Source organism: Sminthopsis crassicaudata, chromosome 1 (genome assembly GCF_048593235.1).
Source record: "Sminthopsis crassicaudata isolate SCR6 chromosome 1, ASM4859323v1, whole genome shotgun sequence".
NCBI lineage: Eukaryota > Metazoa > Chordata > Mammalia > Dasyuromorphia > Dasyuridae > Sminthopsis > Sminthopsis crassicaudata.
This window is the reverse complement of record NC_133617.1, coordinates 351,484,957-351,504,615: the sequence shown is the minus strand read 5'-3', so window position 1 is coordinate 351,504,615 and position 19,659 is coordinate 351,484,957. Positions and strand designations below refer to the sequence as shown.

The window sequence follows — 19,659 nt, the reverse complement described above, 5'->3', positions numbered from 1 at the left end:
TCTTTCTTAAGGTGGGAAGGTAAATCATATGTTCTTTTGAGATCCCTCTATTTTTATGTTTTCTTTGAATAGTAAGAATATAAAGAGGTATTCTTTAAGATGCAAGCTGATTTTTTTTTTTCTGGATGCTAAATACTTTGATGCTTTCTCCAGAATTTATAAATGCCTATATTTCAAAGATTAAAATGAAAAAAAATTTTTTAATAGGTGATAAAGTCCCTCAAATTAAATCAAATGCTGGGGAAGAATCTGTTGCAAATCTTGACAAATTAAGATTTGCTTCTGGAAATATAAGAACATCAGAACTGAGGCTCAACATGCAAAAGGTAAGGACCTTCTTATTGTGGTAATTAGCTGCTCAGTTATTCTCCAATAAAAGTATTTGTTGAGTACGTATTACTTGCAGTACAAAAGAAGTGGAGAAGTATCTTTCATGTACATCATTTGCCTATAATCTATTGGTTATATTTATATATATATTCATTATTATGCATAAATATAGAAAATGGAACAGAGGGGTTAAATGGACTGTCATCCATAAGTGAAGAGAGAAGAAAAGATTTAAAACAATCACTTTTGAGGACTAGAAAATAGAATCAATAATAGAAGTAATCTTGAGCAATAGTGAGAGCTCAGCTGATATTATGCCCCCTAAATTTTTTTTTTTATTTTTTTTTTTATTATATATATATATATATATATATATATATATATATATATATATATATATATATATATATATATATATATATTTATAATATTATCCCTTGTATTCATTTTTCCAAATTACCCCCCCTCCCTCTATTCCCTCCCCCCGACGACAGGCAATACCATACATTTTACATGTGTTACAATATAGTCTAGGTACAATACATGTGTGCGAATATCATTTTCTTGTTGCACAATAAACATTAGAATCCGAAGGTACATGCAACCTGGGCAGACAGATATTAGTGCTAACAATTTTCATTCCCCTCCCAGTGTTTCTTCTCTGGGTGTAGCTACCTCTGTCCATCATTGATCAACTGGAAGTGAGTTGGATCTTCTTTATGTTGAAGATTTCCACTTCCATCAGAATACATCCTCATACAGTATTGTTGTTGAAGTGTACAGTGATCTTCTGGTTCTGCTCATTTCACTCAGCATCAGTTGATTTAAGTCTCTCCAGGCCTCTCTATATTCCTCCTGCTGGTCATTTCTTACCGAGCAATAATATTCCATAACCTTCATATACCACAATTTACCCAACCATTCTCCAACTGATGGACATCCATTCATCTTCCAGTTTCTAGCTACAACAAAAAGAGCTGCCACAAACATTTTGTATGCCCCCTAAATTGATGGCTATTTAGATTAGCTCATTTTCTTCAGTTCCTGTGATTGCATCTAGTTGCCCAAAAGTAGGAGCAGCCAACTCAATGATGGGTGTTACTGAAGAGTGAAGTTCAGCAGACCAAAGACAATAAAACTACTTCAGGGAAGAGAGAAGATGAGGGAATTTAAAGTACTGTGTAGTTTAGCTTTGAAGTGTCAGACTGTTAGGTCAAGATAAGATAAGGCAGTAAGTGAAATATTAGTTAGGAAGATGTCTTAAAACAATAGTGACAGCTTTCCAAAGGTAGCAAGTAACACATTTAATATGAGTGGAAAACTGAGAGAAGTGAAAAGCTATAAGATTGGGATTGGAGAATTTAATTTTAAAGTCTTGGTTCTGAAAGGTGAGTGTGTATAGTTTCAGTATTAAAGGAATCATTAACATGAATATTGATTGATGGTGGTGGTGGTGATGGTGGCAGCAAAATACAAGGTATAGAGAAGAACCACGAAATACTAAAAAAGGTGGAAGAATGAGCTGGAGATCAGTGGATGATAGTGACAAACTGGGGGAAAGAATGGTATGAACATATCTCATAGATAGATTCTTGTTTGTAGTAATAAGGTGAGGGAGAGGGGAGTAGACGACATGGAAGAGGAAAGTTCAATCAGGAATGCCTGAGCATTGAAAATAATTTAGGGGGGGGCAGCTAGGTGGCACAGAGAATAGAGCACCAGCCTTGAATTCAGGAGGACCCAAGTTCAAATCTGGTTTCAGACACTTAACACTTCCTACCTGTGTGACCCTGGGCAAGTCACTTAACCCCAGCCTCAGGAAAAAAAAGAAAAGAAAAGAAAAAAGAATTTAGGAAAGGTGAACAAAGAAACAGAAAATATTTAAATGTGGTTCATTTATCTCAGTGTTAAGAATAAATTAAATCTTGTAGTCCTGTCAACCCTTCTTCCTGGCACAATGAATTAGAGGAACAAATGAACACTAGTGGAGAAAGTTATAAGGGATATGGTGTCCTCAGGACCAAACCAGCTTGTAGTTAAAGCAAAAAAGAATGCTAGACTTGGAATCAAAACAGTAAGACTCTAGTTCTGACTTGCTAGCTGTATTGGCCTTGCATGTTTAGCCCTTTTCCTCCTTAATTTCTTTCATTTATAAAATAAAGAGATTTGATAAGAGGATTAATAATATCCTTGGCATAATAGATTATGGAGTAAAATTTTAATTTTATTGACAAGTAGAGTCAGCATACAAAGGGAATGATGTAATGGGCTAGGAGAGATATTGTGCAGTATAGACTATACTTGGAGAATATTTGGGTTGCTCTGCATTAGGTTGACTCTTTAAGGAAGAGATAATAAGAACATGTAGCATATATAGCAAGCAAACTTAATCATTTTATTGTTGCTGTTGTTGATCAGTGCTTTAAATCATGTCCAATCTTTTGTGATCATTTGAAATTTTCTTGACAAAGATACTGGAGTGGTTTGCCATTTCATTCTCTAGCTTATTTTCTAAATTAGGAAATTGAAGCAAATAGGGTTAAGTGACTTGATCAGCTAGTAAGTATTGGAGGTTAGATTCAAATTCATGAAGATGTGTCTTCCTGATTCCAAACAGTACTCTCTTCACTGCTTCACTTGTCTGCCTTGTTTGGTTTTCTACTAAACACATGTGAAACTAAGTTATTTTATAACCATGTTAGGTAAATGGCAGGAGAAGGGCCAGCAACACTAATTACCCAGTTATTTGTCAATATTTCAGCTGTTACATTTGTCCAAGAGCACCCCGGTTCTTGAAAGGCACGAGTCACTGTAAATGATGTGGAGACCATATTTATATGACTTGATGAACATTTAGAAACTTTTCTTGCCCAAAGCATATTTTTTCTTTTTATTGAGAAGACATACACCTGGGCACCCTGACTGCTTAATATTTTTGTATTTAGTTGAGATAGAGGTATCTATATCAAGAGGTGTCTATAACAACAAGGTAATTATAACCAGAAATCTTCTAATTGAGGGGAACCTGTGTGCTGATTTCATAGTTGCAGGGCACTTCCTTCATTCCCACTATGGATGTTAAGATGTTTTTAGGGTGTTTAATGGTCGTTTTCTTTTGGTCTAGTCCATGCAGAGTCATGCTGCCGTGTTCCGTTTGGGAAGTGTGTTACAGGAAGGCTGCCAGAAATTAAGCCAGCTCTACAATGACTTAAAGGATCTGAAGACATTTGACAGAGGTACAAGGTTTTAAATTCTTATTTCACGAGATCATACTACTTAGATCTCAAAGACTACAGACTTAATGGATATTATTGTTTATATAATCTTAAAATATTCTAAATGCATTTATATTTAGTATGTGATAAAAATGGGATTGACTCCTGAGTATGTTAATTATAAAGGGCACTTCTCCACCTCATTGTAAAGTAAGTGCTGTGTATGAAACTGCTTTCTGGCTGCCCACAAACTATTGAATCGTATTGTTCTTCTAGTACTTTTAGACTATCAAGTTTACTAGTCCAAATGGTGAAAGAACCATGGTGTTTTAAGTGGTATTTATGGTATTTATTTAAATCTGAAATAGATCAACATTTTCTGAAGATACTGTGTGTCTCCTGTGTTATATGGCAAATTCATTGAGGTCAATGACTGTCTTGTCTCTTTTTATGTAATAGGCACTTAATAATAAATAAATAATAAATAATGATAATAAATGTAATAGGCATGTAATAATAAATGTAATAGGCATATAATAGGCACTTAATAAGCCTTTATTGATTGAAGAAAATAGAATGTTTTTCTGAAATCCAATTGTGACTTTTAGGGATGGTATGGAATACAGATTTAGTGGAGACCTTGGAATTGCAGAACCTAATGTTGTGTGCTCTGCAAACTATTTATGGTGCTGAGGCCCGTAAAGAATCACGTGGAGCTCATGCAAGAGAAGACTACAAGGTATAATTTCTCTTATTTTAAGTGATCTGCATATTACATGTATATAGTTTTTCCTTATTCTATCCTTTTTTCAACATTGTAAAGAGAAGCTCAAACATTTTTCCTTTCAATTCCATGTCATTAACACCTACTGCCATTTTTCCTACTTTGAAGTAGCAGGGTTTATTGTTTTTCCAATAAAATCTAGGGTTAACTCACTCTTCCCTACTTTACTCTGTGTCCTTTAGAAGAAGCTAAATGGAGCTTCTTTTAAAGCTCTTGGACCTGGAATTGGGAGGAGCTGTATTCATATCCAGCCTCAGATATTTTATAACTCTGTGAATATGGACAAGTCATTTAAATTATCTGTTTCGGTTTCCTTAACTGTAAAATAGGGATAAGAATAGCATCTGTTCCTAATTATACACTGTTTCAAAGTCCAATTCTTTTTGTACAGCAAAATAACTGTTTGGACATGTATATAATATTGTATTTAATTTATACTTTAACATATATAACATGTATTGGTCAACCTGCCATCTGGGGGAGAGGGGGAAGGAGGGGAAAAATTGGAACAAAAGGCTTGGCAATTGTCAATGCTGTAAAATTACCCATGCATATATCTTGTAAATAAAAAGCTATTATTAAAAAACAAAACAAAACAAAAAAACCAAATAAAAACCGATAAAGAATAGCATCTATTCCCAAGCTTGTTTTGAGGATTAAATGAGATAATATTTGTAAAGTGCTTAGCATAGCCCATGGAACATAATAGGAAATTAATACATATTTTCTTGTGCCTTTCCTTCCTACTTCGTCTCTTTCCTTTCTAACCTTTTCTTCCTACGCTAATAGAAATTAAAAGTACAGCCAGCTTATTTCCCTTTATCCTGGCCAATAAAGTTTACTAAAGGTAATAATTAATGATCAAAATCCAAATAATCATGTGGTCTCTCTCATCTTTATTGAGTATAAATTAGAGCACTAAATATCATTGTTATGAGCCACAGATGGGCATTGGAATTAAAGATAAAACATGAGGTTTTGAATCCTGGCTCTTCTGATATTTTTGTGACTGACATTGCTGAAGATGCTGAATTCTTCAAGCATCAGTTTACTTATCTATAAAAAATGAAGCTATTGGGTTGCATAATATCTAATCTAAGGAATTTAGGGCTATATGGGACCCTGAAACAAAAATTCCAGGTTTACAGAGTGCCTGATCCAATTAAACTTGCAAGATTGTCTGTATCCAGGTGGTGGCAACAACTCTTAGTGCTTCAGTAACTTTCCACCAGTTAAAATATGCCATCAGCCACAGACTACTTTTGTACTTTCTTGAGTTTTGTAATGAATATGTTATAATGGGAAATCCTGTTCTGATTAAATTGAGGTAGTTCACCTCTGAAGTGTCTTATCCAATTCTTTAAAAATTTAGTGATTTCATATGGGTAAATATAAGTATGTCCTAGCCAACTGTATTGTGACTATATATTCTTTTCATTTATAACTGTAGTGTACATATGAATTCCTGTCCACTTAAACAGTCTTGTCTAATATGAGTTTTTGGTTTAGTAATTATAAATCATAATGTGTGTGTGTTGTTGTTTTGTCTTTGTTTTGTTTTTTTTTCTTTTTTTCTTTCCTTTTTTTTTTTTTTTTTAATATGTTGCTTACTTGGGAAATTTTCAGACCTTACAGGTTAAAGAGAAATTATTGCAAGCATTCAGAAAGAAACAATCAAGTATAGTGGAGCTACAGTCAGGATAGCACAATATCTAGCAGCTTTTATAAGGTCCAGAAGGCTTAGTATATGATCTTTGGGAAAGCAGTTGAATTAGGAATGCAACCAAGAATCATCTATCCAGCAAAACTGAGTATAATCCTTCAGAGGAAAGGGTGGTCATTCGATGTAATAAGGATTTTCAAGCATTCATGATGGAAAGACCAGAGCTAAATGCAAAATTTGATTTTCAAATGCAGGACTCTGGAGAAGCATAAGGAGGGAATCAGGAAAGTGATCTGTTTACATTCCTATGCAGGAAGATGATACTTGTAATTCGTTAGAATGTTCTCATTATTATGGCAGTTAGAATTAGTATATATTGACAGGGCGTGAGTATGAGTTGATTATGAAGAGAATATCTTTGTTTTTTTTGTTTTTTTTTTTTGTTTTTTTTTACTGATAAATTAAAGGGTGAGAGAGAAATGTGCTGAGAAAAAGGGACAGAGAAAAGTAGAATGGTAAAAATTATCTGCTATAAAACAAGAGACAAGAAAAAGGTTTTACAGTAGAGGGAAGAATGGGAGGAGAGGATAGATGAACCTTACTCTCATCTGAATTGGTTCAAATAGGAAATCATATACATATTCAACAGAGAAATTTGTCTTACTTTAAGGGAAAATAGGAGGGGAATGGGACATGGGAAGGAGGAAAGGGTGATAAAAGAGGGCATATTGGGGGATGGAGTGCTCAGTAGCAAAACACTTTTAAGGAGAGAGGATGAAAGGAGAAAGAATAAATGGGAAATACAAATAGGAATAGTAATTGTAACAAAATTTTAGAAGCAAGTTTCTCTGATGGAATATTATTTATTTCTGGGAAATGATGAGCAGGATACTCTTGGGGGGGAAAAAAAACCTGGAAAGTCCTCCATGAACAAAATAAAATATACTGTATTTAAAGTAATAATTATGCTCTGGGATGGCATGTTATTCTCAGTAAGACAGTCATCCACAATTACTCTGAAGGACTTAGGGTAAAAAAAAAAAATCCTATCCACACCCAGAGAAGGAACTGATTGTGTCTGAATCCAGATCAAAGCATTCTCTTATTTCTCTGTCTTTTTAAAGTTATTTTTTCTTGAGGGTTTTCTTTTCATTAGGGTGGGAGATCTATATTTTCACAATTTGACTTTTTTAGAAATGTTTTACATAACTTCACATGTGTTTCTTAATTGTGAGTGTGGGGATAACAGAACCTAGAACTCAAAAATCCTAAAAAACAAATGTAAAAAAATTTTTTTGAATGTAATAGGGAAAATATTAAATTGAAAGACCCAAAAATATATAATTTTACTTATCTAAGCTTAAACACTTAAAAAGTGAACAAAAGTATATGTTACATTCAATATGTTAACTTTCCAAACTATCCTCCTTGTTCATGCTTCCTTCTGTTTTCTATACATTAAAAAAATATATTTCAGTGACCTTTTAAAGCAGGGCTTCTCAAACTACACCCGTGGGTCAGATACGGCCCGCCGAGGATGTTTATGTGGCCCACTGGGTTATGGCAAATGGGTTGAGGGATGGAGACAGAGTGTGAACTTTTGTTTTTACTATAGTCCGGCCCTCCAACAGTCTGAGGGACAGTGAACTGGCCCCCTATTTAAAAAGTTTGAGGACCACTGTTTTAAAATGTCAATTTGTACTGATCTTTCCCCTCCCCTAAAATTTTTTCCCACACCTTAAGTTCATCACCTCTGTCAAGAATTGAGTAACATGCTTTATCTTTATCTCCTCTCAACATGTTACTGCTTTGATTAGAGTTGTCTTTCAAAATATTTTTCCCCATTTATAAGTTTATTGTCCTTGTATAACTTGTTCTTCTGGTTCTGTGCACTTCACGGTACATCAATTTGTACTTCCCAGGATTCTTTGTTATTATCTTTTACCATTTTTTAACATTTCACTACACTCATATACTACAACTTGTTAAGCTGTTACTCAGTTCTTGGTCATTTCCTTAATTTTCAATTTTTTTTTTAAATCTTTTAATCCTTGCTTTGGGAGCAGGAATTTTGTTTTGTTTTCAACCACTTCCTCCCTTCCTCTCTAATCCCCACCTATTTATTAAGTTTTAAGTTTGATGTATTTTTACATTAAACTCTCTATATGTTTTCAAGCCTCCTGGATTTGGTTCAGATAAAAGTAAGATTCATCTTATGTACTCCCTTTCTCCATATTTGTATACTCCCAAGTTATAAGGAAAGCAAATTCTATTCCCTTCCTCCTTTGTGTACAGGTTCCTTTTATCCCATCTTTCCCTTCTTAAAACTCTCAGAACCAAACAACTCTTTTAGGGCCCTCTTTTTCTGATTTAACTCTTTCAATATCTTTTGAAGACATTAAAGTTTACTTTTTTTCTTTCTTCCTATGTTAGCAATATCACTATACTGTCTCTTTTAATTGGTCAAATGAATTTACCTTTCTAATTTTCTCATGACCTTGCTTTTTTTTTTTATTTTCAATTTTTCAGATCAACAATCCTCATTTAGTAGACTTCACCATTGCTTTTGACTATAGTTTCTTGATAATTTGAACGCCATCTAGACATTTAAAGTATTATTTTCTTTGATGTGGAAGCTTCAAATTTTCAATCTTAATGTCTTGGGATTTTTTTCTTTTGTCTTTCTATTTTAATTTTGTGTTGGTTATACATTAAATCTGGGCAATGACTTCTTGTAACTGTGTTGAGACTTTAATCATAATTATTAAGGAGTTTGATGGATCTTTTATTAAAAAAAAAAGTTTTTCTTGATATTTTTTTGTTTCTCATCATTTATCCCAAGTTATGTCTCCCCTCTTCTCAAAATACCAGTGCTACACACCAAAAAAAGTTCTTTTGCAGAAAAAAGAAACCAACAATGATCAGTATATTAAAAAAAAGTCTGAAAATGGAACATCCATGAACCTCCCATTTGAGAACCTGCTTTTGAGGGTCTGGTTTAGGTGTTTTCTTGCAAAGCTTTGCTGGTTTTAGAAATGATATTGCTTATAAAGTACTATCATTTTCTGTAATGTGTGGCAGATGAGTTTATATTCTATACCTTGACTTTCATGTTTCTCTACTTGGCAAGATGATGAGATAGTTTGCTGGGGAGGGTGGTTTAGGGGGATCTCTTTCTCCCTTCTGTGATAGCTAATTTAATGTGTCAAGTTTCTCAAGGACTTGAAGATAGTATTTTTACTCCTCTTTATATTATAGTTTTCTTCAAAGCACCCTGTAAGATAATTAACACAAATACTTTTCAGATGAGGAAACTGAAAATTCTGGGTGTTTTAAGTAATTTGCCCATGGTCTCAAAGTTAATATATAAAACAGGATTTTAATCCATGTCTCCTAATTTGACTTCTGTTCAGTTATCTTTCAGTCAGGGAAGACTTCAGAAAGGAGACATTTTATTTTTTAAAAACATTTCTGTAATTGTTTTTTTTTTAAGTAAATTGTATTTTTTTTCCAATTACATATAGTTTTCATAATTCATTTTTAAAAGAATCTTAAATTTCAGATTTTTTCTTCCCACCTCCTTCTCCAAGATATGACAAGCCATGTGATACAAGTTGTACATGTACAGTTGATACATTACACATGTGCAATCATGTTTCCACATTTAGTCATGTTGATGACATCTAATCATAGGCTATCTGGATATAGGATGAGTCTCTAGGAACTTGTAATGAATGCTCAGTGATTCTTATATTGTTCCCATGTGCTATCTCTCCTCCCAAAAAACTTCTATACAAGAGCCCACGTGGGCTGAGGCATCTGAATTATCTGCCAGCCTTTGGCCTCTTTTCTTTTTTTTCTTTTTTAATGTTGCACTATACTTTCCAAGATGTCTTTTATTGTCCTTCCCTATGCCCATTCATGTTGAAATTACCTATATTAAGGAATAAGCTGATTTGATTGGAGAATTTGTTGGATTCTTTTTAGAAATGTCTCTGCTTCTTCATTTTTTAATACCAGATGTTCAGAAGCTTTAGGACCTTTAAGTTGGTCCTTTCTTGCTGTCATGAACATAGCAAGGCAAGATGAACAAATATCCCATGAAATGCTATTTTTTTCTTTCCATGAGTGCAAAATTAATAAAGCAATTCCATCAATTCTTTTATTCATTTCAGAGAGGAATGTATGAGCTGCCTTTCCATTTAGCTACAACTTTTTACTTTTCTGGTTTCCCCTATAATAAAAACATTGGTATTGAAATGATTCAATGTAAGTTTGGAATATTCCTGTGGTGTAGGAAATAAGTTGGTGGATTTAGAGAAATGTTTTTAGAAAAACATGAAAAGACTTGGTCATATAAAGGGTGTGTCAGAAAAACAGAAGACAAATGAGTGTGATAAGTGTAACAAGAAGACTTTATGTTGATATATATATTACAGATATGTATGTGTATGGATGAATATGTGTGTGTGTTATATATATGCACATACAACCACATATATATCCAAACTTAATTGTAGCCTGCTTGGAGTAGATGGCGGGAGGGGGGAGGTGAGGGGAGAAAAAAAAAAGAATAAAGTAAAAAGTGCACAGCAGAAAACAAAATCTACAGGGAAGCAAAGACAGGCATCTTAGTTTAATCTGTATATATTAGCTTTCTTGAAATGGAAATTTGTTGTTTCATATTTTGAATCCTCTTATGTTCTATGTATGTAGCAATATTTTAAATGATTTTTTTTTTTTTAAGAAAAAAAATTATTCAGTTCAGTTCATTTAATGTATCAACCTGATAATCACTGAACATATCTTGCATTTAAGGTACTGATAATTACCCATGAAAACTGATTCTCGGTAATCTCTTCACTTTTTTCCTACCATTCCTGTATTGTCATTATAGAGACAGAAGGGGGAGATTAAAGAACTGTGAGACATTTTTTATTTTTATCTCTCATGCTTTGCTATAATCAGAGTTCTGATGTTGAGTACTTTTATTAGGCTTATTCTTAAAACCCTTTTAGCCTGATAAGTCAGAGTTTGTCTGGTAACATAGATTTTACTTTTTTTTTTTCAATATAATTATTTGCCTTTATAATTCTGTGTGTTTTATTTCATATATATATTTTTAAAACAAAAGCTTTTTATTTTCAAATCATGCAAAAATATTTTTCAACATTCATCCTTGCAAAACCTTATATTCCCCATTTTTTCTCCCTCCCCTAGATAGCAATTAATCCAATATATGTTAAACATATGTAGTTCTTATATACATATTTCTACAATTATTATGCACAAGAAAAATCAGATCAAAAAGAAAAAAATGAGAAAGCAAGTAAGCAACAACACAATTGGTGAAAATACTATATTATGATCTATATTCACTCCCCAAGGTCCTCTTTCTGGAGCACAGATTTTAGAATTCATTGTCAACTATATATGTACAGTCATGAGACTATACTGAGTAACATTTCTCAAAATGTCAGTTTCCTTAAATAGATTAGTTGATTTAAGACATTGTTTCTCCTCTTCATACCTGTTCCTCAGCACATCAAACAAGAACAAATGTCAGAAAAGAAAGGAAGGAAACAAAGATTTATTATTATATGTCGGGCACTGTGCTAAATGCTAGAGATAAATACAAGCAGAAAGATACTATCTGCCCTCAAGAAATTAATATTTTATTAAGGGAGGTCAAAACATAAAAGGGAGCTAATAGTGGTAGGACCATAAGAAAACTGAACTCTAAAAAGTGAGGAAAAGACCTGGAAGAAAATGAAGGCAGTATGGTCTGGCCCCTTATATAAAAAAGGTCTCCTAGAGGAATGCCACAATGCCTTATAGAGAGTGGGCAGGCAATAGGAAATTGTAAGCTGAGAAAACAGAAATTAACTGATTGGGTTATATTAAAGCCTTGCCTCAGAAGAGTAAAATTATGAGGTCCTATATGTATTTATATATTTAGTTGTCCCTAGCTATGCCAGTAATAGAGGTTTCATCCATTACATTTGTAGTCCTAGTATCTAGCAGAGCCTGGCAATATATAGGTGCTTAAAATATGCTGAGAGAGAAAGATGGATCATTATGGAAACATTTTAACCATCAAAACAAGTCAGTAGTTTCTATTATTAGCTATTTTTGTTGTCCATTTTGATTGAGCTATAAACATATAATAGACTATTATTATAATCTTCCCTACTTCTAATTTCTGTTGCTATAAAAAAAGATTCCCAAACCTTTAATGTTAACACCAAAGGGAAAAAGCCTTCTGGGTGCTGTTATTATACTTTCAGTTTTTATCGACCATCCTCAACCTCTATAACAGTAGGGATGACGGCATAGATAAAACGTGATAATGTGGATTGGCTAATAACAATCGCATTTATATAGAGCTTTTAAGGTTTCCAAGAGCTTTATGAATATCTCATTTTTTCCTTAACACTCTAAAGTAGAAGCTGTTATTACTCCCATTTTATAGTGATACTATATATATATTTGTTTATGTGGAATCTTTCTTTCTTTGACCTTATTGAGATCTATGCCTAATTGTGGGACCTCTGGGTTATAGATTTTTTTCATAATTCCAAATTGTTTTTAAAAATGAATTGGTCATTTTATACTTGACTTAAAAAATATATATTCCTTAAAGTTGATTAACTTCACTTTTATGTTCTATCTTTTCTCTGAAGTGATATATGTACTGTGGTATTTTTTTTTTTAATTGCTCTTATGTTTAATATCTGTTAAGTAGAAATTACAATGATTTATTCTATAATAAAAATTCATTAATTCAGTCACCATTTTCTAGGAATTAATGAGCATTAAAAAGGGGTTAAATGTTAAAAGATGGCTAGTCTAAAATATCTCTTTGCACTCTTTATTTATAAAGGAAGAATGCCCCAAGCAGATAGAAACAAGATTGCCAAGAGTATTTCATTTAAAAGTAAGGTTGACCTTTGATTTAGTACAAGTAATAGAAAATTAGGACATAAAATGGTTGAACAATTTAAACTGTGTTCTCAGGTTCCCTCATTAATATTTCAAGATTTGCAGTGCAGGATTAAATGAAACTGTTGAAATTCATTCCTGTCTCCAGAATGTACCTTGCCCATCCCTAAATTGTGTAAACTACAAATATTATAGGAAGAGAGACTTATAATACTATGTCTTGGAGGAAGCATTTATAAGAGTTTATTATGTCATTCAGAATGGCTGTCATACAACCATAAAATTTAAGAATTGAAAGTCCTTAGACATCACCTACTTTATCATCTCACACCATCATTTCTATAGCATGTAGGGCAAGTAGTCAGTCTCTGTTTGAATACATTAGGTTACAATCTGTCGTGTTTTTTTATTCAGTAAGTAGCCATTTATTAATTGCAAAGTACTGTGCTGAGTATTGGAGGGAGTGAAGACAGAATCAAGATCTGACCTCTTTTCTAATTGTTTTATAAATATTCTCTTTGACAAGAGAATAGGGAGAAACATGGTAAATGTCATAAACATTTGTACTGTATTGAAATCGAACTTATTTCAAAAGGAGGACCTTTTCCCTACTCAGTTTCTTAAAGCCTCTCTGAAGCTTGACTTTTCCACAGAGCTCCTGCCCATATTTGCCATATCTGAACTCTTAATAGCACCACAGACTTGAACATGATATAGCTCCCAGGTACATTTTATATTGTTTGCTGATGCCCTAAGGCATCACTGAATAGCTATCAAATGTCATACCATACCAAAAGGAATACTATGGTAGGAGAACACTAATTTTAGAGTTTTGAATTCTAGTTCTATTTTTAAAAGTAGGAGTGGGAATGGCTTCTCAAAGAAGAGCTGAGGAGGGAAGAGAGCTCTAGGCATGGGGGACAGCCAGGGAAAAATATTCAGAGTCCGGAGAATGGAGTGCATTGTGTAAGAAACAGCAAAGCTGCCAGTGTTCCTGGATCACAGACTATTCTCTTTTATAATTGGCTTTTTTTTTGGTAATGAGACTAAAGTAAAACTTTTTTGATTATTTGAAAGTAAGCTGATTAGTTAAGTGTCTATTGGGAAATGGTATGTGTTATATTTTTGCAGTAGAACTTTTTGAATATTCAGCAAGTACAGATTGCCCCCTAAGTTATACACATCACTCTCTGGATCCTGCTCCCTGGTTCTTTTAATACAGATATTAACTGTTTTTAAATATTTAAACTATGTTTCAATTTAGTTTTCCTTTGTAATCCTATACACTTTAGTGTATTTAAAAACAAGAGCTTTATAGGCTTCAAAGTACTTGTGGGATCTATGACAAAAAAGGATAAAATGTTTGAATATTATATGAATAATGTGGCAGCCCTTGGGTGAAATGTTGTTTCATTCTCATTTATTATTAGCCATATATAGTGACTTTTTTCAGTTACAGATTTCCTTAATGATATGTTTTCTGCCACTTCTGTTACACAAGTTACCACAACTAACATAACAAATTAACACAACTAGAACCTCTTTATACCTACCATCTGTCTTTGCCCTTTGGATCTTCTGCAATTTGATTCACTGAAAATAATGGTATCCTGTGATTCACAGCAATAGAGGAATATTGAGAGAATATTGGTATTTAAATTTGGGATCACTGAAAGTACTTCAATATTTTCCAAGTAAAAGCCAGAAAGATTGTCTAGGGCATGCTTATATTTACATGATACCTTAAATGATTGATCAACAAGCAATTATTAAGTATATATGCCATGTACTCTGCTAACATGGGGCATTTCATAATAAATTACATTTTTAAAATTACCGTGATATATTTTTACCTTTCAATTCAAATAAGTTTTTATTCATTTTTATCATTCCTGTTATCCTTAAAGTTTTCATTGTTCTCTTTTCCCCCAAGGATCCCACAATTTCATCTTTACTATCATCCACCAATAGGAGAACATGATTATAGATAGATCCTCTTGAAGTCTTATACAAGTCAGATTACATGATCTCTATATTCAGATAAATATATTAGTTGGTTTTGTATGTTACTTTTAGTTTTATCATGTTAATTTTTTTCAAAAAAAGAAAAATAGAAAATTGGCTTATAGTGAATGACTTTTCTGGAAATTTTTTATCTTTAGGTAAGGATCGATGAGTATGATTATTCTAAGCCACTTGAGGGGCAACAAAAGAAACCATTTGAAGAACATTGGAGAAAGCATACACTTTCTTATGTGGATATCAAGACTGGAAAGGTATGTGATAATTTAATCTGCTAATGTCCCTTTCTCTTTAGGCCTTTTGAATACTTTTAGATTTCCATTCTCTAACATCAATTGTAGGTATCCTAATAAGTGTTTATACACCCAAAAACACATGTATTTGTTGCCTACTTATCAGTTCTATTTAAGGGAGAAATAAAACTAGCCTTGTTTCTTTAGAATCAAGTGACTTAGTTACAGTTTCTATCAATCTAGTAGCCCCTCTAATTAGTTTTCTGTATCTTAATACTTTTAACTTTCTGTCAGGTTTAAAATTTTATAAGTAAATCACATTTGGTTATAAACACTTACTACTATTGTTAGATAATTATGCTATGTGAAGGGAAATAGCTATGCTAACTCCACATGATTATAATGTAACTTATTAAAATTGGAGAATAAATTTCTTTCAAAAGAGAATTGCTATTCATATTTACCTAACACTTTAAAGTTTGTCAAATATTTCCTTCCTGGTCCATAGGACCCATGTTATCTGGTGAGGAAACTTAGGCCTACAAAGTTTAAGTAATTCACTCATTTGTCTAGGTGGGATTCCATCCCAAAGCTTATGAATCATTACTCTTCAGATCCCAGTGAGCTAGAGATAACAAAATACTGTTGAAAAATGTACTTGTGGAATTATTGAGTAGTGTGGGATAACAGAACAGAAAGCATGTTATTTAAAATTTATGGATTCAAGCCCTGGGCCTGCCACTTTGTTGCTTAAGCAGCTCACTTTATCTTTTGAGAATGCCATTTCTTCACAGGTAGAATGAGGAACTAGATGACCTTAGATCCCTTGTAATATCATTATTCTGAATATTTAATATATTAAGGAAAACTTTTAGGTATATTTTCTTATGAATATTGTGATTATACATATACATATGCACACGTATAATGAAAATTGTCGTAAGCATCTCTAGTGCCTGCTAACAGTAAATATCTGGCACATAATCGGTGCTTAAGAGAAGTTTATTGATTGCCTATCATCATTATATCTCATCCATTAAGCATATAAGCTGAAATTTTCATCCACTGCCAACAATTTAAAGATGATTAAAAGCGCATTTACATTTCAGTATGTTTGGGTATAAGTTGCCAGAATTTAAAATTAATTCAATACATTAGATGTTCTTCATGTATATCAAAGATCCTCTAAACCTTAATACAAGGCTTCTGAAGTTTTTTCCACTTGTGACCCTTTTTTGCCTGAGAAATTTTTATACAACTCTGGGTACATAGTCATATAAAATAGAACACAGAACATTTGCTGGTAACAGTAATAATTTTGCTAGCCCCACATTCTGTGATGTTAAATAAAATTTAAGATGCCTTTGCCTTAAAAAATGGCCCTCATGAGTTGGGGAAGAGACTCTCCAAAAATTGATGGGCCACTCATGATGCAGTTTTTTCACAATTCAGGAAAAATAGTGGTAAAAGAATGTTAACCATTATCATTACTTTAGATTCTTATAACATACAGTTCAGTTGAATACAGAAAAAATTGAATATTGAAGAGTATTTTTGTGGGGAAAATCATTATATAAATAATCTGTGAGAGCTGAATGAAATTGCTGTTCAGTATTGGTCAATCAGCAGATACACCTTTTGTGTTCCATGTAATTGAAAATTCTGTTAATGCTTATAATGAAAGTAAAAATTACTTGAGGATTAGTAACAAAGATCTTTTTAGAAAATTTAAAAAATTAATGAAATCATTTTGTTTTGGAGCATAAGCTAATGTCTCACTTTTTCTTTTTTTAGGTTTCTTTGGAATATAGACCTGTAATTGACAAAACTTTAAATGAAGCTGACTGTGCCACAGTTCCACCTGCTATTCGTTCTTATTAACTTTCTGGATTAGTTGATGTAATTTATGTATAATAATGCTTCAGTGTGTCTGGAATATTTATGTAGCATAATCTTTTTAAAAATTCTGTTATTTGTATGGGATTAAAAAAAATATTCATGTGATTGACTCGAATTGTCATCTAATAGCCAGTGACTCACTTGTAAACTGAAACTAGGGAAAAAAAAACCTTCCTATGCTTTATTTTTTGAAGCAATAAAACCAGGCATGTTTCTTAAATAAAATATATTAAGTGCTCTTGCATTCATTAATCTTTCAGAGACTGCTTAAAATAATCTTGTATGTCTCCTATTAGCATATTTTTCTGTTCAATATATAGTGACAATATGGTAATATATATTGGGAATATTAAATTCAGAAAATTCAGCAATGTTAAATTTAAAATAAAAATGACTTTTCCTGCAACTTTCATTACTTTTTTATATTAAGTAAATTGTTTTGTTAAAGATAAAGGCAAGTGTCCCAAGCCAATAAGCTTTGATACTTGAAACTGCCAGCCCTTGATACTTGGGCTCAAAGAATTATTTCTGTGATTGCCTTCTTTCACAAACAACTACTTTAGTCATTCCTCATAGGATCCAACTCCATCCTTCTGAAAAAACTAATAGAGTATGTTGAGAATACACCAACTTTTCTGACTTTTCATTTTTCTTCCTCCAGTTCAAAGGAGGTAACTTTCCACTTTTAAGGAAGAGAAAAAAACATATCCTTTGCTAATAAATTTTTCCAGCCATACCTTCTGGCTAGATAAATTACTTGAAATCTAATTATGGTATATGAATAGATAATAGTAATAGATAATAGATAAATAGTAATTTATCTAGTCAGAAGGTATAAATTTTTCCAGCCATACCTTCTGGCTAGATAAATTACTTGAAATCTATTCATATACCATAATTTACCCAACCATTCTCCAATTGATGGACATCCATTCATTTTCCAGTTTCTAGCCACTACAAAAAGGACTGCCACAAACATTTTGGCACATACAGGTCCCTTTCCCTCCTTTAGTATTTCCTTGGGATATAAGCCCAGTAGTAGCACTGCTGTAATTACAAATCTAAAGAGCTGGGGTTTCTCTACTTACTGTCACCAAAGCTTGGGATTTACTTGGGTATGTGGGCTAGAGTAGGTAACATGACAAAGGCAGAAGAAACACTAAGCTCCAGGATAGCAAGGGTATGTTGACAATCATAGAGAAGGGAATGGGATGCCTGCTTGCAAGTGTTTCCCAAAGATCCGGGTCCCATTAACTTGAAACAATATCTGCTAACTATATAAGAGTCTTAAATTGTAACAGCAGATTGTTTTACTTCATGTTAGTACTGAAAAGAGCACTGGATTTGGAGAGGATCTCTGAGTCTTGACTTCTTTACTATAAATCCCTTGACAAGTCACTAAATAATCAGCCTGTTTCCTAATATTAATCTAACAACAAAGTTGGGAGGAAAGTGCTTTGTAAATGCACTTTTTTGTGTATTTTCAAGTGGCAAAAAAAATGAAGTGTGTTCTCTATCAAATACACAGGGTTTATAATATAATAACTCAACATTAAAAGTCCAGGGATACAGCTAATCCGTCAGCATAGTAATTTTAGTTACTGTAACGATTCCCTTGGCTAAGACATCTGCAAAGGATAGATGTCATCTGAGCACTCTGGGAGTAACAGTGAAGGTTAACAAAAGTTTACTTTTGAAGAGTGGCTCAAAAACAGCTCCTTATGATGAGAAACACCAATATAGACCAGCTTGCCATGCCATAATCAGCTAATGATCATGAAAATTTTTGGCAAAATTGTCAGGTATCCTGTATGAAAAGTTATAAAGGGCAAATAGAAAGCATAGTTACTTCACAATATAGGGAACACTGTTGTTCTTACAAGACATACCCACACAATCAATAAGCACTTTTGAGTGTCATCTGTAAACGTAAAAGACATTCTTAGGAAGAAGTCCATTTGAAAAATGCACACTTGGTCCTCTTAAGAAAAACAAGAGGAACAAAATAGTCTCACTTTTACAATCTAAAGCTTAAAAAATCAAGAATTATAGAGAGCTATCTTTAATAACTTCTAGCCCTTTTTGCAATGCACTTTTTTCCCTAAGTTAACTGTAACCCTTGGTAATCTTGCCAACTAAAAGGTTGAGTTTTTTTTCAATTTCCTAAGCAGTAGCTTTTGAACTATAATGGTGAGGTGTGATACCCACTAAAAGAAAGGCATTTCTCTGTTATGAAACCCATGTTTCCAATAATAACTTCAATATCACTCCTCTTTTGGCACTAATAACCATGAGTCAGTATGTTATCTGGCAAAAAAAGGACCCCAGGAAACTGGGCATTGGCCTAATGATAAAAGTGCTGGATTCCATCGGGTGGAGTTTGAATCTTAGATTTCCCATTTAACTCCCTTCTGTGATGCTGGGAAATTTGGGAAGATCAGATAGATGGGCACTACAGACTTTCCTCCAGCACAGAATTCTATGACCTTGTAAGAATGAGGATTTCAATTAGTGTGACCTTTCCATATTGTTTGGCCCTTCAGCACTCTCCCTTCTTCATTTTCAACTTAT

At 33.0% G+C, this 19,659-nt stretch overlaps 1 protein-coding gene across 2 annotated transcripts in view; it reads left to right on the top strand.

The window, feature by feature from the left end:
• SDHA (succinate dehydrogenase complex flavoprotein subunit A) overlaps nt 1–17,494 on the top strand; it is a 42,317-nt gene extending 24,823 nt beyond the window's left edge. For both annotated transcript variants that reach the window (XM_074279205.1, XM_074279206.1), the window contains exons 11-15: nt 208–326; nt 3,455–3,566; nt 4,154–4,284; nt 15,097–15,210; nt 16,984–17,494. In XM_074279205.1, the coding sequence (XP_074135306.1) occupies nt 208–326; nt 3,455–3,566; nt 4,154–4,284; nt 15,097–15,210; nt 16,984–17,070 (563 nt within the window). In that variant the 3' untranslated portion in view covers nt 17,071–17,494. The remainder of the gene's footprint in view (nt 1–207; nt 327–3,454; nt 3,567–4,153; nt 4,285–15,096; nt 15,211–16,983) is intronic.
• Nucleotides 17,495–19,659: the final 2,165 nt, after the last annotated feature.